This window comes from Rhinopithecus bieti, unplaced genomic scaffold (genome assembly GCF_001698545.2).
Source record: "Rhinopithecus bieti isolate Rb0 unplaced genomic scaffold, ASM169854v2 scaffold_78508, whole genome shotgun sequence".
In the NCBI taxonomy this organism is placed as follows: Eukaryota; Metazoa; Chordata; class Mammalia; order Primates; family Cercopithecidae; genus Rhinopithecus; species Rhinopithecus bieti.
Genome location: NW_016829854.1, coordinates 825665 through 843078, shown reverse-complemented (window position 1 = coordinate 843078; position 17414 = coordinate 825665). Strand labels below are relative to the sequence as shown.

General features: G+C 48.1%; 1 protein-coding gene across 2 annotated transcripts in view; it reads right to left on the bottom strand.

The window, feature by feature from the left end:
- TM9SF4 (transmembrane 9 superfamily member 4) overlaps positions 1 to 17414 on the bottom strand; it is a 64000-nt gene that overhangs the window by 21380 nt on the left and 25206 nt on the right. For both annotated transcript variants that reach the window (XM_017865064.1, XM_017865065.1), the window contains exons 2-9: positions 15402 to 15515; positions 12410 to 12509; positions 7279 to 7447; positions 7049 to 7178; positions 5855 to 5978; positions 3770 to 3888; positions 3556 to 3667; positions 2129 to 2199 (exon numbers count right to left, since the gene is read on the bottom strand). In XM_017865064.1, coding sequence (XP_017720553.1) covers positions 2129 to 2199; positions 3556 to 3667; positions 3770 to 3888; positions 5855 to 5978; positions 7049 to 7178; positions 7279 to 7447; positions 12410 to 12509; positions 15402 to 15515 — 939 coding nt within the window. The remainder of the gene's footprint in view (positions 1 to 2128; positions 2200 to 3555; positions 3668 to 3769; positions 3889 to 5854; positions 5979 to 7048; positions 7179 to 7278; positions 7448 to 12409; positions 12510 to 15401; positions 15516 to 17414) is intronic.

The following is a 17414-nucleotide window of genomic DNA, read 5'->3' as shown; positions in this document are numbered from 1 at the left end:
TTCTTTTGAGATGGAGTCTTGCTCAGTTGCCCAGGCTGGAGTGCAGTGGCCGGATCTCAGCTCACTGCAAGCTCCGCCTCCCGGGTTTACGCCATTCTCCTGCCTCAGCCTCCCGAGTAGCTGGGACTACAGGCGCCCGCCACCTCGCCTGGCTAGTTTTTTGTATTTTTTAGTAGAGACGGGGTTTCACCGTGTTAGCCAGGATGGTCTCGATCTCCTGACCTTGTGATCCGCCCATCTCGGCCTCCCAAAGTGCTGGGATTACAGGCTTGAGCCACCGCGCCCGGCCTCAAAGCTGTAATATTTCTACACCAAGTCTTGGTGTTTTGAATCTTGCCTTAGAAAAATTATAGAAGAATTGCCGTGCAAAGGAAGTTGCCTGTTTTAGTTCTTTTTTGTTTTTGTTGAGGCACGGTCTCCCTATGCTGCCCTGGCTGGTCTTGAACTCCTGGGCTCAAGCAATCCTCCTGCCTTGGCCTCCCAAAGTGCTGGGATTACAAGCATGAGCCACTATGCTCAGCCTGTTTTATAGTTCTTGATATCCACTGCCAATCACTTTTCAGAAAGCTACCAACTTACACTTCCATGGGTGGTATGGAAAGGTGCTTGGCTCACGTTAACCTTGCCAATAATTAGTACTGTTAAAAAAAGAAAAAAAGTCTGTGCTAATATGATGGTCCAAAACGGTCTTCTCAAGATTGTTTGAATCTGCATTTTGTGGGGTTATTCCTGAGGTAAAAACAGTTTTCTCTTGCTTACTGGGCATATTGCAGTGTCTTGCCTGTAAATTTCCTGTTCATCATTACATTCGAAATTTTAGATTTTTTGGTTTTATTTATTTATTTATTTATTTATTTATTTATTTATGAGACAGAGTCTTGCTCTGTTGCCCAGGCTGTAGTATAATGGTGTGATATCGGCTCACTGCAACCACCAACTCCCAGGTTCAAGCGATCTCTGGCCTCAGTATCCTGAGTAGCTGGAACTACAGGTGCCCACCACCATGCTCAGCTAATTTTTGTATTTTAGTAGAGACGAGCTTTCACCATGTTGGTCAGGCTGGTCTTCAACTCCTAACCTCAAGTTATCTACTGTCCCCGACCTAGTTTTGTTTTGTAGACAGAGTCTTACTTTGTTGCCCAGGCTGGAGTGCAGTGGCGTGTTCTTGGCTCACTGCAACCTCCGCCTCCCAGGTTCAAGTGATTCTCCTGCCTCTGCCTCCTGAGTAGCCGGGACTGCAGGTGCATGCCACCACACCCAGCTAATTTTTGTATTTTTATTAGAGATGAGGTTTTCCCATGTTGGCCAGGCTGGTCTTGAACTCCTGACCTCAGGTGATCCACCTGCCTTGGCCTCCCAAAGTGCTGGGATTACAGGTGTGAGCCACCATGCCCGGCCCTGACCTAGTTTTTTTTAAACAAAGAGATTTTATATGAATTCTTTAAACTGTGCCACTTTTTTCAAGTTTGTTGCAGATACTGTTTTGCCATTGTGGCCTTCTGTTTCGTTTATGTATTTGGCATGCAGAATAGTTTTACAATTTTCAATGTCAAATGAATCAACTATTCTTTGTGATTTCTTCCACTGTTTTTATGCTTTAAAATTAGGCTGTCCCTATCACTTTGGGTGAATAAAACTTTTTTCCTTACTTTTTTAGTATTAAAAATATACTAGGCCAGGCACGGTGGCTCATGCCTGTAATCCCAGTACTTTGGGAGGCTGAGGCAGGTGGATCATGAGGTCAGGAGACTGAGACCATCCTGGTCAACGGGGCAAAACCCCATCTTTACTAAAAAATACAAAAAATTAGCAGGGCGTGATGGTGCGCGCCTGTAGTCTCAGCTATTCGGGAGGTTGAGGTGGGGGAATCATTTGAATCCAGGAGGTAGAGACTGCAATGAGCCAAGATCACGCCACTGCTCTCCAGCCTGGTGACAGAGACTCCATCTCAAAAAAAAAAAAAGTATACTAAACTGTTTTAGTATGTTGAGGTTTCCTCTATGAATGATAATACACACACACACACACACACACACACACACACATACACACACATACACACACGCACACACACGGTCCTCCTCCCCTCCCCGTCCAACTTCATCCCTCCCCAGCCAAGACCTCGTACAATGTCATCCTCCTTGTTGTAGTTGGCAATGTCCTTCCGGAGGGTCCGAATGATAATCATGCTCAGGATACCTGAAACAGATGGGGTTGAGGATGAGGAGAAGTTGGTGCTGCCAGTAAGCCTATGCTCCATGCCCTCCTGGACATGATGTTTTACTGTGCGACAGCTGGCAAGCACAGCTTGCTCCATTATGAACTGGCTATGCAGTCACCTCAAGGCCTCTTCTTGGGGGAGCTCCACTCCAGCTACCAGGGGAGGAGATCAGAGTGTGGAGGTGGGGACGAAAGGCCTGCTGGGATGGGTAGGGGTATCCTGGGGAGAGGAGCATCCCAGCTGTTCCATGGCTTGGTCCTACCGACTCTCAGTGCATGTGTCGAAGGGCCACCTGTGGCTCCACCTCTGGCTATCTGCTGCTTCAGTTATGGCTCCTGGCCTCACTGTGTCCTCACTGGCATGCCTTTCTTCAGGCTCTCCTTTTTGCCCAGAATGCCCCGCCCTGCCCTGACTTCTACTCATGCTTCACGGCTCACCCTGGGCATCTTCACCTCCCAGCACCCTGAACAGTACAGAGCTACTCCTGGCCCCATTTGTACTTTCCTGTTTCCCTCTCTAGGCAGCACTGTGTGTCAAGAACATGGGCCATATGACCTTGAGTTCACTTAACATTTTCGGGCTTAGTTCACAGGGCTTCAGGGATTGAAATGTTTGGAAAGTGCTTAGTTCAGCAGCTGGCCCTATGGTAAATGTTTAATAAACAGTACTTAGCATTATCTGTGCTTCTCATATGATAGTGAAACCATCAGTGTCATTCTACTCCTGTCTACCACCCTCTCACCACCTGGTTTCTTGCCAAGCTTATCTCACTGCAGGACCATGATCCTCACTGGCACAGACTTTTCCCAGGTCTCTGGATGGTGGCTCCTTCTCGTAAAGAAAGGTCTTCCCCAAAGAGCCTTCACACTTTCCTCAGCTATTGTGCATTTGGCCACCCTGCTGATCTGCTTCACAGAATGTATCACTATCTGGAACTCCACTACTTATTTGCTTTTTTGTTTCTCTCCCACCACTAGAATATATAGGCTCTGTGAGAGCAGAGCCTGGGTTGGGCTTGTTCACACCATATTCCCAGCATCTGGCAAAGTGCCTGGCACAGAATGAGCAACAACAACATCTTGTTGAATGAATCAAGAACGTGTGCAGGCTCAGGTATGTCTGTCCTCTATGAATGAGCTCTCCAGAGTTCCAGAGCTCTCTAGAGATGAGTCTTGTTCACCTATGTACACCTGATGCTTAGCAGAGCCCTGATGTCTGTTTTTGACCTACACCTGGCCCTGAGAACACCCTGGAAGTCCCCCATACATGATGTGATGTCTCAGTCCCTCAACCCCAACTCCCATCCCCTTTCCTTCAACCCACAGATCTCTCACCTGACAGGAAGAAGACGACAACAACAGAGTTAATGATAGAAAACCAGTGGATCTGGACGTCACTCATGGTTAGGTAAGTGTCCCAGCGAGAGGCCCATTTGATGTCACTTTCCTGGCAGGTGGGAAGAAGCACTTAGAGTCAGGCCTCCTGCTGGAGAACCTGACACAGACCAGAGCCCTCCTCCCCTGCCCATGAGCTCCAGCCCCTTCTCACCTCCCAGTGGACAGAGTAGGTGAAGTACAGCTGATTCTCCTTGGTGGGGTCAATTTCTTGGGGCGAGGAGTTGGTACCCTCGGGCAGAGTGCACGAACTCTTCTCATCTGTTTTGAGGTCTGAGAGAGACAGAGACTCAGTCTGCTCCTGTAGTGGCCAGTGCCACTGCCCAGGGGCTATTCCAGGGGCTGCCCTCAAGGCTGTCTGTTGTGGGGACCCAGCCTCTAGGGTCTGACTGGAGATTGGGAGCACAATGGGCAACAATGGGTTTTATTTTTTATTTTTAAATCTTATTTTTTTAGAGACAGAGTCTTGCTCTGTCACGCAGGCAATGGTACAATCATAGCTCACTGCAGCCTCAATCTCCCAGGCTCAAGGAATCCTTCTGCTTCAGCCTCCGGAGTAGCTGGGACTACAGGCGGATGTCACCACACCTGGCTAATTTTTAGAAATTTTTTGTAGGGACAGGGTCCTGTTATGTTTCCCAGGCTGGTCTTGAACTCCTGGCCTGATGCAATCCTTCTGTCTTGGCCTCCCAAAGCACTGGGATCACAAGTGTGAGCCACCGTGCCTGGCCAACAATGGTTTTTGAAAATTATTCCCCAGAGCCCTGACTTTCCAAAGGTACTTAGGGGCTGCAGAGAGGTCTGTGCATGGGGGAAGGGAGGGGCCTGAGTTGGAGTTCCTCCCTGAGTCAGTGTTCCTTCACTCAATTCAAACATTCACCCACCATCCAGCCAGTCCCATTCAACATAAAACCTTGATCCATTCCATCATGCCTACTCATTTATTTAGTCTATCTCTAAAGTTCTGGCATTTTCGTAATAAATCATTCAGATGTTTTCTCCATTCATTTGCTCATCTGTTCATCCTGTTATCCATCTACTCATTTAACCAACAACGTATAATAAGCACCAACTATGGGCCAGGTACCGTGCTAGGTGCTTAAGATAAAATGGTGAGCCAGGCGCAGTGGCTTACGCCTGTAATCCAAGCACTTTGGGAGGCTGAGGCGGGTGCATCATGAGGTCAGGAGTTTGAGACCAGCCTGGTTAACATTGTGAAACCCCGTCTCTACTAAAAATACAAAAATCAGGCATGTGTGGTGGTGGGCGCCTGTAATCCTAGCTACTGGGGAGGCTGAGGCAGGAGAATCGCTTGAACCCTGGAGGCAGAGCTTGCAGTGAGCCGAGATCGCGCCACTGCACTCCAGCCTGGGCGACTGAGAGACTCCGTCTCAAAAAAAAAAAAAAAAAAAAAAAAGGAGACAGGGAGACTCTAAGCTCGAAGAGCCAGTGGGGAGCAGGTGGCCTCAAAACCATCATATACACAAACATAGAACCGCACTCGGGAAACTCCCAGCAGCAGATGCGCTACAGAGCTCTTGAAGGGCAGGATCTACGTTTGGGACTTCTGGGTCTAATTTTGTTTGAACACTAAGTTCCACAGTGGAAAAAAAAAAGCCCAAATACCACCAACGATGTCAAAAGGCTGGGCATGCTGCTTAATTGAAAAGCACACTGTGGTGATCAAGGGCCAAGAAGTGAGGCGAAGCCGGACCAGCTCCTATGAGGCCCATTAGTACTGTGCTGGGCTCTGAAACTCCTGCACACCTGTTGACCCTGGGCAAATTTTAGTTTATGCCAATCACTCACACAGAGGGAGAGGAACAAAGAAACCTGCTGCCTATGGGCTTTGTCGGTACCCTGGCCCCTTGTTCTCAACCCCCGGTGAGCTGGCTGGTTCTTGTGAGGAGGCCCAACAAAGCCCCAACTTGCTGTTTGGTCTTGGCCGAGTTACTGGCCCCTTTTGAGCCCCTAGTTCCTCATCTGTAATCACCACATACCTCCTGGGGTTGCTGGGAAGGGGTAAACTAGTAAGGTGTCCAACCCGTGACACTGCCGCTGTCAGCTGCCCCCCCACCCCACCTTCCCTGATGAGAATACAGTGATCCTACCTTGGCTGGGCCCACATGCCTCACCCAAGCCCATCAGCCAGCTCAGGAGGGAGAAGAGTGCGAAGACCCTGGGTGGAGAAGCCCAGGCCCATCCAGCCCTGCCCCTCCGGCCACACCTCCCCACTCACCCTCCAGCCTGATGCTCTGGGGAATCACCTCGAAGCGGACGACACGGTATGTGTGCTCCTGGTCCTCTTCCATGTCCTCCCGGTGGTAGTAAAGAATGAATGAGAGGTGGTTGTGCAGGTAGATCTGAAATGCAGCAACAGAGAGAGCACAACAGAACATCACTTAGGGATACTCTCCAGGTATTAGGGTCCTCGCCTCGCCCAGCATGCCTGGCTGTACCAACCTTCCTAAAACACTATTCTCATCACCCCCCTACTCAGAAGCTCTTCAAGGGCTCCCTGGGACTTATCAGACAAAAGCCCAGTTCTCTCAGCCTGGCATTCAAGGCCTTCTATCCTCTGACCCTGACAGAACTAAGTGTCATCATCTAAGTCACATGAGTTCACCCAGCCTCCCCTGCGCCCACTGTCTCATGAACCAGTCCCTACCCTGCATTCCACTCCAACTAGAATGTCACTCCCAACTCCACTCAGCAAAAGCCGACCAATTTCTCATGGCCCACCTCCTCTGTGACAACCTGAGTGTAAAAGGAGCTCCCTCTGACCTCCCCACCATTAACAGCCAGTGAAACGCAGCTGGGACTTGAGACCTAGAGCCTCCCACTGTTGGTTCTCTTCCCAATTAGGACAGATGCCCTTTGGCGACAGGGGCTGCACCTCAAAAGAAATGTTTTTGTCATTTATTCCCTAATATCTTTCAGTTTAGAAAGAAAGAGAAGAGAATCAGGGCTATAACCATCACATTATTAGCTGAGTCTCCAGGGCTGTGCTGGGAAGTGCTCACACGGATGTGCTAATTTACCCCGCCACTGCTGCTGCACGTATTTCACAGCTAAGGAACCACAGGCTCAGGGTCACTCAGACAACTAGCAAGTGGGAGAGGCAGTATTCAAACCCAGGGAGCCTGCATGCTCTTGACCACTACGTAGCCCTCTCTCCTACATATTGATGAAGTTCTACATTTTTTTTGATGTTGTTTTAATCTTAGGAAAACGGAACCTGACGTCCTAAGAACTGTGCCTTCACCTCCCTGTAGCACCTCCCAGGGCCTTGCCCGGAGCACTCGGACCTCTGACAGACCATCATGCCCAGGGCACCTGGAGAAACTTGCTGTGGCCGAGTGCCACCTTTTCTGTGGCCCGGGACTCGTGAGGTGTGGCTCCCGGCCCTGTGAGCACGCCAAAGACACTCTACCTTGTTGACATCTGTGAAGCCGAGCCGGTAGCCGTGTTCAAACTGCACGTCTTTTTCCTTCTTCTTGTCATCGCTGTCTCGGTTGGAGTAGAGCTCCAGCCGGGTGGCCACAGGCAGGTTGTCAGCAATGCTGGAAAGCAAATGCCCCGCTCAGGTCTTCTCAACCGCCTCTCCCGTCAGTGCCCTCCCCTGTGTGAGCCTGAGGCAGCAGGGAGTAGAGGGCGACTTACAGGTGGACGTAGTAGTCTTCTGTGACCCGCTCAGCCACAAGTCGGCTCTGCTCCACTGTCAGGGTCACTGGCTTGTTGGACTGGCTGCACAGAACTTCACACTTCTTCTCACTGTTCATGAGAACCTGGAAAGGGGTGTTGACAATCCGGTCCCCTCTCAGCACCTCTCCTGCCATAAGAGAGACAGATCGAGCTCAGAGCTTCAGCCCTGAGGTTGCTGAGGTCAGCAGAGTCACAGAGACACAGGACTGCAGGACAAAAATGGGCTTCCAAGGACTTCAGCAGTGCCTCAGCCTGGCAGCCAATGCCCTTCCCCATCAGTTCACACCCAACTGGCCCAGCTAACCCCCACCTGCCACCCTCCTCCTTTGGGCTCTAGTGCTACCAGACCCCTTAGCACTCATCTAGCACCACATCCTTCTATGCCTCTGGGCCTCAGTCGCTTCCTTCTCCGGGAGTGCTGTTCCCTGCCCCATGCTCCTGGCTTCCCCAGGAAGCCCAGTTTTCATTTCATTCTCTCTGGGAAGCCCTTCCTAACCCCTCAGGACAAGCCCATCACTCCCTCCCCTGACTGCCCTGTGTGAGGGCGGCATTATGCAGTGGAGAGATGGCTCTGAGTCCCGGCTGCCTGCCTTAGCAGTCTTGGTAAGTCACTCCACCTCACTGAGCCTCAATGTCCTCATCCGTAAAATGGGATAATAACAGTACCCACCTCACAGGGTTACAGTGAGAAATAAAGGAAGTCAATCCAATAAAGTAGCAGGCACAGAGTAGGCAGGCACCAAACGCCCTTTTATCATCAGACTCGTTCCTATGTTAAGGATCTACTTTGCACAATGTGCTGATACAGTCGTGTTTCTGACTCCCCTACCTGACTATGAGCTCGTTACTGTTAGACTGTTTCCTGTTTATCTCTGTGTCTTCAGTTCCTGGTTCCAGCAGGGAAGGGAGTGGGGTGAAACCCAGCACCTGAGATTTTTAGCCAAAACATCTTTTGACACAATGAAGTGGCACCCCTTGTGTGCCTTTTGCCTCAGAGTAACCTGCTGCCAGATGTCACCCTAACAGGCACTGAGCAGTTAGGGACTATCAAGCAAACCCCATGGTGCTTTCATTCTGAGCTGTTCAACAATTGATGGACAAGATGAAGACTAATTAACACCTCCACATGCACTTGGTCTCGCACTTTTCCTCCAGGGTGGATCTGCTCAATAGGGCACTCTCCCTAGTCATCTAGTCATTCATTCATTCATGAAGATGTACTGGGTACTGGCTACCTGCCAGGCCCTAAAGATACAAAGTTGAATAGACGTACTCATAGAGTGCATGGCCTAGCAGGAAGATAGACTTTGCTGAATAATCAGCAAAATGAGAATATATAACTTGCTGTAGACACAAGGGAGTGGGTCTAGGACAGCTTCCCTGAGGAAGTGGTACTTGAAAGGAAGAGAGAAGTTAAAAATAGGGGAAGAATATTCCAGACAGGACAGCATGTGCAAAGGCCCCTTTGGGACAGGGGGAGGCATTGAACCTGAGAGGCCTGTGTGGCTACAGTGTAGAAAGCTCAGATGAGCTGCAGAGATGGGCCAGTGCTAGACCACAGGGGCCTGTGGGACACACACAGTTTGATCTTGACCAGTTTGACCTAGAAAGCAACAAAATCCAATGAAGGTTTCTAACGGGTAGAGAAAGACGTTATCTGAGTCTGGTTCCAGAAAGATCACTCTGGCTGTTTTGTGAAGAAAACAGAGGATGCAAGGAACTGGCAGTGAGCGGTGGGGTGTGGGGGGGTGGCAGCAGCGATGGCAGTCAGTCATGCATGAGCGACACTGGTGGCTGGAACAGGTGCTGGTGAGGGTGGAGAAGAGTACACAGGAGCTCCGAAGAGGTGAAATCCAGGGGAAGCATTGCTGACTGTAAACAAGGCATGAGTGAGGGGTGGTGCATATTAGGAAGACTCTGAGGTTTCTACAACCAGGTTCTAGGTGGGAAAACAGGAAGAACAGCAAATTTACATTGAAGGCATTTTCAGTTTGGATATATCAAGTGGGCACTTAGATATCAAGATGTGACGCGCAGAGGAGAGGTCAGGGCACAGATGGAAGTTGGGGGTTATCGGCCCACAGATGGTAAATGGCAGGGCCGCGAGCTACACTGCCGTAGGGGCCAGCACTCTGTTGTGCAAAGTAGCAGCCCTGGCAAGCAATGCTTCGAGTGTGGAGGAGGCACACAGGAGAGGGAGAGGGTGAGGAAGGGCCTGGATGAAGGCCTCACCTCTCCACCCTGTGTTGGAAGGCTGGCAATGCAGGTGAGCCTGCAAAACCCAGGGATGGACGGGCCAGTGAAGAGTGAGGACACAGTAAGACATATGCAGAGTCCACTGCTGAAATGGCATTTTAAAGACAACAAGCTGAGGATCAGAGACCTGCTTGTGGTGATACAGGGGGGTGGTGGTAATGCTAAACCCCTGGCCTCTTTCCTCTATAACATTTCCTACTGCCCATTTTATCTCCTGTCAACAAGGATCTTGCTTGAGGAGAGAAAGAGCTACGGAAAGGAACAGGACGGCAGACCAAGCACGGTGGAATCGCTTCTTGGTATTTAAAAATTAAGTTTAAACCAAGAAAGGGGACATAATGGTCAGGAAATGGCTCATTTCTATTTCTTTTTTTGTTTTGTTTTTGAGACAGAGTCTTGCTCTGTTGCTCAGGCTGGAGTGTAATGGCGCGATCTCGGCTCACTGCAACCTCTGCCTCCTGGGTTCAAGCAATTGTCCTGCCTTAGCCTCCCAAGTAGCTGGGATTATAGGTGTGCACCACCACACCCAGCTAATTTTCGTATTTTTAGTAGAGATTTACGAATTTTTTTCAATTTTGTATTTTAGTACATTGGCCAGGCTGGTCTTGAACTCTTGACCTCAGGTGATCCGCCTGCTTTGGCCTCCCAAAGTGCTGCGATTATAGGCATGAGGGAAATGGCTCATTTTATACACGGAAGTACTCCTTTTAATAATGAGCAGTAAGCCATGAATGTGGAGCCTCCCAGAGTCCGAGGTTCTATCCGGAACACCTGCCAAGGATCTCCATCAATGTGACACCATTAGCACAGCCCTCAGACAGCCCCATGGGCCTTTCTGGAGAAGGCAGCCTGGGACAACAGAAATAACTCTGGCTTTAGGGTAAAAAAAACCTGAGTTTAAAAAATCTCAATTTCTCCACCTATTGGCCATGTGACCCTGAATAAGTCTTTCAAACCCTTGAGGACGCTGTTCCCTCTACTATGAAATACTCAGCTTACAGAGTTACTATCAGAATCACGGAAGCTGCTGTACAGTGTGGTACTTATGGGCATGGATTCTGGAGCCAGAGTTCCTGGAGTTCTGCCACTTACTAAGTGAGTGACTTTACCTCCTTGTGCATCACTTCCCTTATTTATAATAAGGAGAGAGTAAGAGAATCTACCCCTTATTGTGAGAATTAATAAGTTAGAGTTGCTGTGAGAATTGAATAAGTTAAGGCACAGGAATGCTTACAACAGTGCCCAGCTCATAGGATGAGCCCTCTCGGTACTAATGATGACGATGAGGATGATGATGTAAATGGCTTACAATCCAATGGTCATGCAATTAAGGATGGTCTGGCTCCACTCAGGTAGGACACTAACACTTATCGAATGCTTACTATGTGTCAGGCACGGGGCTAGAAGCTGAGAAGAGAGGGGAACGTGAGACACAATCCCTCCAGTCAAAGAGCCCTTAGGCCATGAAGGCAGGCACTACGAAGACAGAATGAGATGCAATATGGCAGGATAACATTTGTATACAGAAATCTCCATTTCTATGAGGCAGGAACTTTCCCCAGCTTTAGGAAGATTTGGCAGAGGTTCAGAGAGGTTAAGGTCACCCAGGATCACACTAAGAGTACGTAACTATAGAGCCTTGGGCTGCCAAAGGGTCCACAACAGCTCCCAGGAGAAGGGAGGTACAGTTGTGAGGGGCCTGACATCAGGACCCTGGAGCACCAAGTGGGTCAGGCTTCCCGGGGAGAGGTAAGGTGGCTGGAAGATGGCATGGTGTGGAGAGGAAAGGAGGGCTACGGCAGGCAGGCACTGGTCCACAGATGGTAAGTGGCAGGGCCACAAGCTGCACCACTGCAGTCGGTGGAGGCAAGCCCGGCTCTGAAGCCAATCTCTGTTCAATGCTACAAGGCAAGACTTCGGCACAGCTGGTATTAGGGGAGACGGTGCCACCCAATTTTGGTTATACTGGCTCCAAGGCCTGCCTCCAACTGGTCCAGGACCCCCAATACCTGGCAGTAGATAAATTTGTCAGCTAGGGGTTCCAGAAACATCTGAGCCATGGGTAGCCCTGATGGAGAAGGCAGCCCTTTCAGGGGCCTGCTCAAGAACCAGTTCTCTCCTTTCTCCTTCCTAAGGTGTAAGAAAAGAAAGTCTCTTAAGTTCCTTGAGGTCAGGGAGAGCATCTTTCCATGCTTTTATCTCTAGGACCTAACACAGTCATAGAGGAAGCACTAATAACTGTGTCATGAATAGACGCCTCTACACCTGAAATCCTGCCAAATGGAGAATTATTTAAATGAGAATAAAATGGCTACTAGTTATGGAATATTTGTGTCAGACACTGCACTGGGTGCCTCATATTATTTGACATGAGTGTTGCAGAGTTCAGCAAGAACTGTGGTGGCATCTCTGCTTGCATTCAGGGCAGAGGCACTCACTCTCCCTTTCCATTTAAAGCAGAGGAGGTGATGAAGCCACCAGAGAGGCGATATCTAGAAATCAAGAAGAGGAGGTGTAAGTAGAAGCCAAATGCTCCAAGTCTGAAGACTGACTGTGGATCCAAAACAAAGATCACTTTGGCTGTTTTGTGAAGAAAACAGAGGATGCCTTTGTCCACAGTATAAACAAAGACAAGTCACTTAACCTGCAAAATGGGAATAAACAGAGCAACTGTCTCCCTGGGACTGTTACGAGGTTTAAATAAGCTAACAGGTATGCAAACAATGTAGACCAGTGTCTAGAATATAGCAAAGTTAACTGTTGTTATCATTATAAAAATCATGCTGGGTTCCCCCTGGGGACAAGTTGACAGCAGTGTGGGAGAAGAACTTACCCAGATTCTCTGCCTTGTAGGTTATCTTGCTGGGCTGGCAGAAGGGCAGTGAATAATATTCGTAAGGTAGCTGGGTTCGAGAGCTGGTAAGCTTCACAGCCTGATGGGAATCCAGCAGAAACCAAGATGACCAATAATCCTTCCTGGTACCCACCCATCTTTAGTACACTTGGTAATATTATCTAATAGGCAAATGAATTAGAAGAAATGACAGCAGTACACTATATAATGTACTGCCCACAATTCTGAATTATTTCACATTTCATTCAATTTAGACTACATTACAGATTTAGTTGAAAATCACAATCAAATTCAATACACTGTGAGACTTTTGAACATGCTACTATCCCTTGACACAGTAATTTCACTTTTGGGCATCTTTCCTAAAGAAATAACTCCAAATAAGGAAAAAAAGCATTTTAGGAGCAACGAAGTTCACTCCTTATTCATAACCACAGTGATCTTCTTCCTTCAGCTCCTTGAGTCAGTCAAGCTCTCTCCTGCCTCAGGCTTTGACCCACTGCTCCTTTCTGCCCTACTGTGTGCTTGCCTGGCTTCTCCTCATATTCAGGTCTCAGCTCTCCCTTTGCTTCTGAGGCCTTCCTTCAGAAGGGAGGCCTTCTAAAGGAACTCCCCAATATCCACTGGACTGTCAGTCTTCAACTGTTTGCTTCATAGCATGTCTGATAAATTGTTAATTAGTTTCCCTGTTTTTTTGAAAATCAGTTTCTCCCATTAGCATTTAAGATTTAAGCTCTGTAAGGACAAGGACCACGTGTGCCTTGGCCACCTCTGTAACTCCAGTGCTTTAGAGCTAGGTACAAAGTAGGTACAAAGTGCTGAATGAGAGAAGAGAGGAAAAATGAAAACTTCAACTCAAAGCCCCTGCAATGGGAAATTGATCAATAAACCATGATATATTCTTTCAATTAAATATAGTAAAGCCATAAAAAAATTAAGACAATGAAGGAGAATGTTTAGGAAATGCTACAAGCACACAGAATATAGCTCTGGAAACCACAGACAAAACAGAACCCATCAAAATGTTACAAAAAATACAATTCTAATCCAAACGTGAGTGAAGCTACCTTTACTGTTTAGGAACTACTGACCATTCCTCATACACCACCTGAAAGTATAAAAGATTTTTGGAATACAGGTCTACAATCTTTCAAATCTTTTTTGGGATTAGAAATTTTCCGGATTCCCTGTAATCCCAGCATTTTGGGAGGGTGAGGCAGGCAGATCACTTGAGGTCAGGAGTTTGAGACCAGCCTGGCCAACGTGGTGAAACCCCATCTCTACTAAAAATGCAAAAATCAGTTGGGCGTGGTGGTACACACCTACAATCCCAGGTACTCAGTAGGCTAAGGCAGTATAATTGCTTGAACCCGGGAGGCAGAGGTTGCAATGAGACGAGATCATGCCACTGCGCTCCAGTCTGGGTGACAGAGCAAGACTCCATCTCAAAAAAAGAAAATTTCCAGATTTTAGAAGGCAATGTGGTATACAAACCATAGCCAAGCTGGGTCTGGACAGTACCTCATATTCAATAACTATTTGTGCAGAGAAATGCAAAAATATTCATATCAAGTGGGATAGAAAAAGTCAATAAACAGCTTTGTGTTCAGTTCTGGTCAGTTCTTGCCTCGAATGTGCTTGGAAAAACTGAGTTCCAGAGCTTTCTGGATGTGAAACTGAAGGGATTAAGGACCTCTATTAAACATTCCATGAATTGCTTGAGGAAAAATGGCCAAAAAGTCTGTTTTAACAATTTTGTGTTTCTTAGCATTCTCACTCAGGAAATGAGAAAAGAATGCACGTAACAGAGAGATGTGTCCCACCTTTATGTTGCCTCCCACTCCCTCTCTTCCCACCCAAGGCGTCCACCCTCACATACTCAGCTATGTGGGACTGGAAGCCAGAGCAGCCCTGGTACCTCCAGGCCACTGCTCTGCTCTGGAGGGAGCTTTTGACAGAGGTAGTGGGAAGAAGGTACGGCAGTAGTTAAGCGATGGGGTCTTGGGCTGGGTGTGGTGGCTCATGCCTGATAATCCCAGCACTTTGGGAGGCTGAAACATGAGAACTGTTTGAGCCCAGGAGTTCAAGACCAGCTTGTGCAACATAGTGACACCTCATCTCTACTTAAAAGAAAACAAAAAAAATTAGCCAGGTATGGTGGTGCACACCTGCAGTCCCAGTTACTTGGGAGGCTGAGGCAGAAGGATCGCTTTAGCCTGGGAGGTCAAGGTTGCAGTGAGCTATGCTCATGCCACTGCACTCCAACCTAGGCCACAGAGAAAGACCACATCTCCTCTAAATAGAGATGGGGTTTGAACTAACCCTATGTCTTCCTCACTATGTGACCTTGAACGTGCTAATTTTCCTTCCCAGGCCTCAGTTTCCCCATCTGTAAAATGAATAGGAAATCTGTGTAACATATAGAATTAGCCCTTCGGGGGACATCCTGAGCTAAGCCATGCATATACCTGGCATGTAAATAAAAGTTATTTTAATGACTGTTCCTGCAAGTTACAAGTCTGACTGCCAAAGAAAAGAGATGCTCACAATATATGAACAATATGAGCAGACACTAGGAGTTATGCAGACAAAGCTGGTAACAGAGAAGAAGATGGAGCAGGTGAAAAAGGGAGGCAGAGATGCTAAAGAGGCAGGTGGAGCAAGACAAAGGCACAAAAACAGATGGACACATACATGACAGAGACAGAATACTTGAGAGCAAAAGTGAGAGTGAGAAAGAGAACGAGATGCACATATACAAAAGCATACACAGGGACAGAGACACAGAAAGAACCGGAAATGGAGAGGGGACAAAGAACCAGAGGCACAGGGAGAGGGAGACGCAGAGTTCCAGGGTAACTGGCACTATTCTTTCTTCTCTGCAACCACAGGATGGACACGAGCAGCTCACCATGGTGCTCCAGCCACGCTGCCTAGCACAGAGGCTCCAAAAATCCAGGAACACACTTACCTTGATTTCTACAGGATCATTCTGGTGGAAGTTGATTGGCGCGACCCCAGGCACATAGAAGGTGCTTGTTTCATACATCAGGGAGAAAAGCAGTAAAGACCATGGCAACCAATCCTGCTCAGAAGAGAGGCCAGGGTTGGATTGGGGAGAAGTGAAGAAGATCCTCTGAGGAAGATCAAGTCATACCACCTTAATGTTGCTTTAATTGACCCAGTGTCACCACCCTCTGACCCATGAAGCCTGAAGACCTCGTAAACGTCTCCCAAATGCCCCCAAGAGTGCCACAAGACAACAATTCTGCACTTTCAGAAGTAAGCCACAAAGTAATTAACACCTGGGCAAAAGGGAAGACTGTCACACAGGAGCCACATCTCCCTGCTTCTGGATCAATCTTCTTTTAACCATTTATAGTGTGTAACTCCCAGGATAGCTAGCAGGGAATAAAGCTCCAGGACATTTAATTAATTCCATTTCTCTGTATAGCAACTGGTTCACACTGTCAAAAGCTCCTATGTTACCAAGAGATGTTCCTACAAGTTTCTCCAAAACTGTGCTGGCCTCCGTCACCTCCCACTCTCCTCGCTCAGCTCAGCCACACATGCCTCCTTGTTGTCCTGACAACAAACCCTTCTGCCCCCCTCAGGGCCTTTGTCTTTACTGTGCCTTCTGCTGGAATGCCCTTCCCACAGGCACCTGCATGGCACATCTTTTTTCTTTTTTTTGAGATGGAGTTTTGCTCGTTACCCAGGTTGGAGTGCAATGGCACGATCTCAGGTTACTGCAACCTCTGCCTCACAGGTTCAAGTGATTCTCCTGCCTCAGCCTATCAAGTAGCTGGGACTACGGGTACCCACGACCACACCAGGCTAATTTTTCTATTTTTAGATGAGACGGTGTTTCACCACATTGCCCAGGCTGGTCTTCAACTCCTGACCTTAGGTGATCTGCCCACCTCGGCCTCCCAAAGTGCTGGGGTTACAAGTGTGAGCCACCACGCCCAATGGCACATCTCCTTCTTATTTCATTCAGGTGTCTCAAGTATCACTTCCTCAGAGCAGCCTGCACTGACCATTCTATCTAAAAAACAACCTCAGGGCTCCCATTACCCATTTCTCTAGTCCCTTATCTATTTCTCCTCATGGACTTATCTAATTGACATATACTATATGTATGTGTTTATTTGGGTATTGCATCTCCCTCTACCCTTGAATGTGATCTCTGTGGGAGCAGCACCATGAACAGTGCCTGGCACAGCATGGGGACTCAGGAAACATCTGCATGCAGCATAGGCACCTGGGAATCAAAGGCAAGAAAGGCCCATTGCATCTCTTTCCCTTAATAATAGCGCTTCACCCCTGCACGGAACTAGAAGAGCTGCCGGATTCTCTTCCTTCTGCGCAGTCTGAACAATGAACTTTTGTCTTCCACACGCCTAAATCACCAACTCAAGTCAGTTTCTGTATCTGACTGCTCTCCCTAACCTTTCACTGCTGTTGCATTTCAGATGCTTATTTCCTCCCACCTGGACATTGGCCACAGTCTCCTGATCACCTGTCTCCACAGCCCTCCCATCCATCAAGTTACACCCCGTCCAACCAACCAAGCAACCAACTGACCAACACACACACACACACACACACACACTCTCAGATGACTCTCAGTGAAACTCAGTTTTATAGGAAATCAGGATCACTGAGTGAGGGGGCTCGCCAAAAATGCAGAATGACCTGTACTTTTACCTGGACTACAAGTTGAGGAAAAAAATGGCTTTACAAGTTTCTGAATTTGTAAAAGGTTCGGAATTCAGTACACTTTTTGCAGACACACAGCTTGGTCAAAGTCTTTTAAGCAATATCTTCATGGAGTTTTTCCTCTGATTTGTTGTGAATGTTTACAAGTATCTGCCAGCAGATGTTCATTAGGGAAGCCTGCCCCCCCCCCCCCAAAAAACAAAGCCAAGGCTAAAAACGGAAATACGGTAATTGCCATCAAAAAGACGAGAGTAAATAGCGA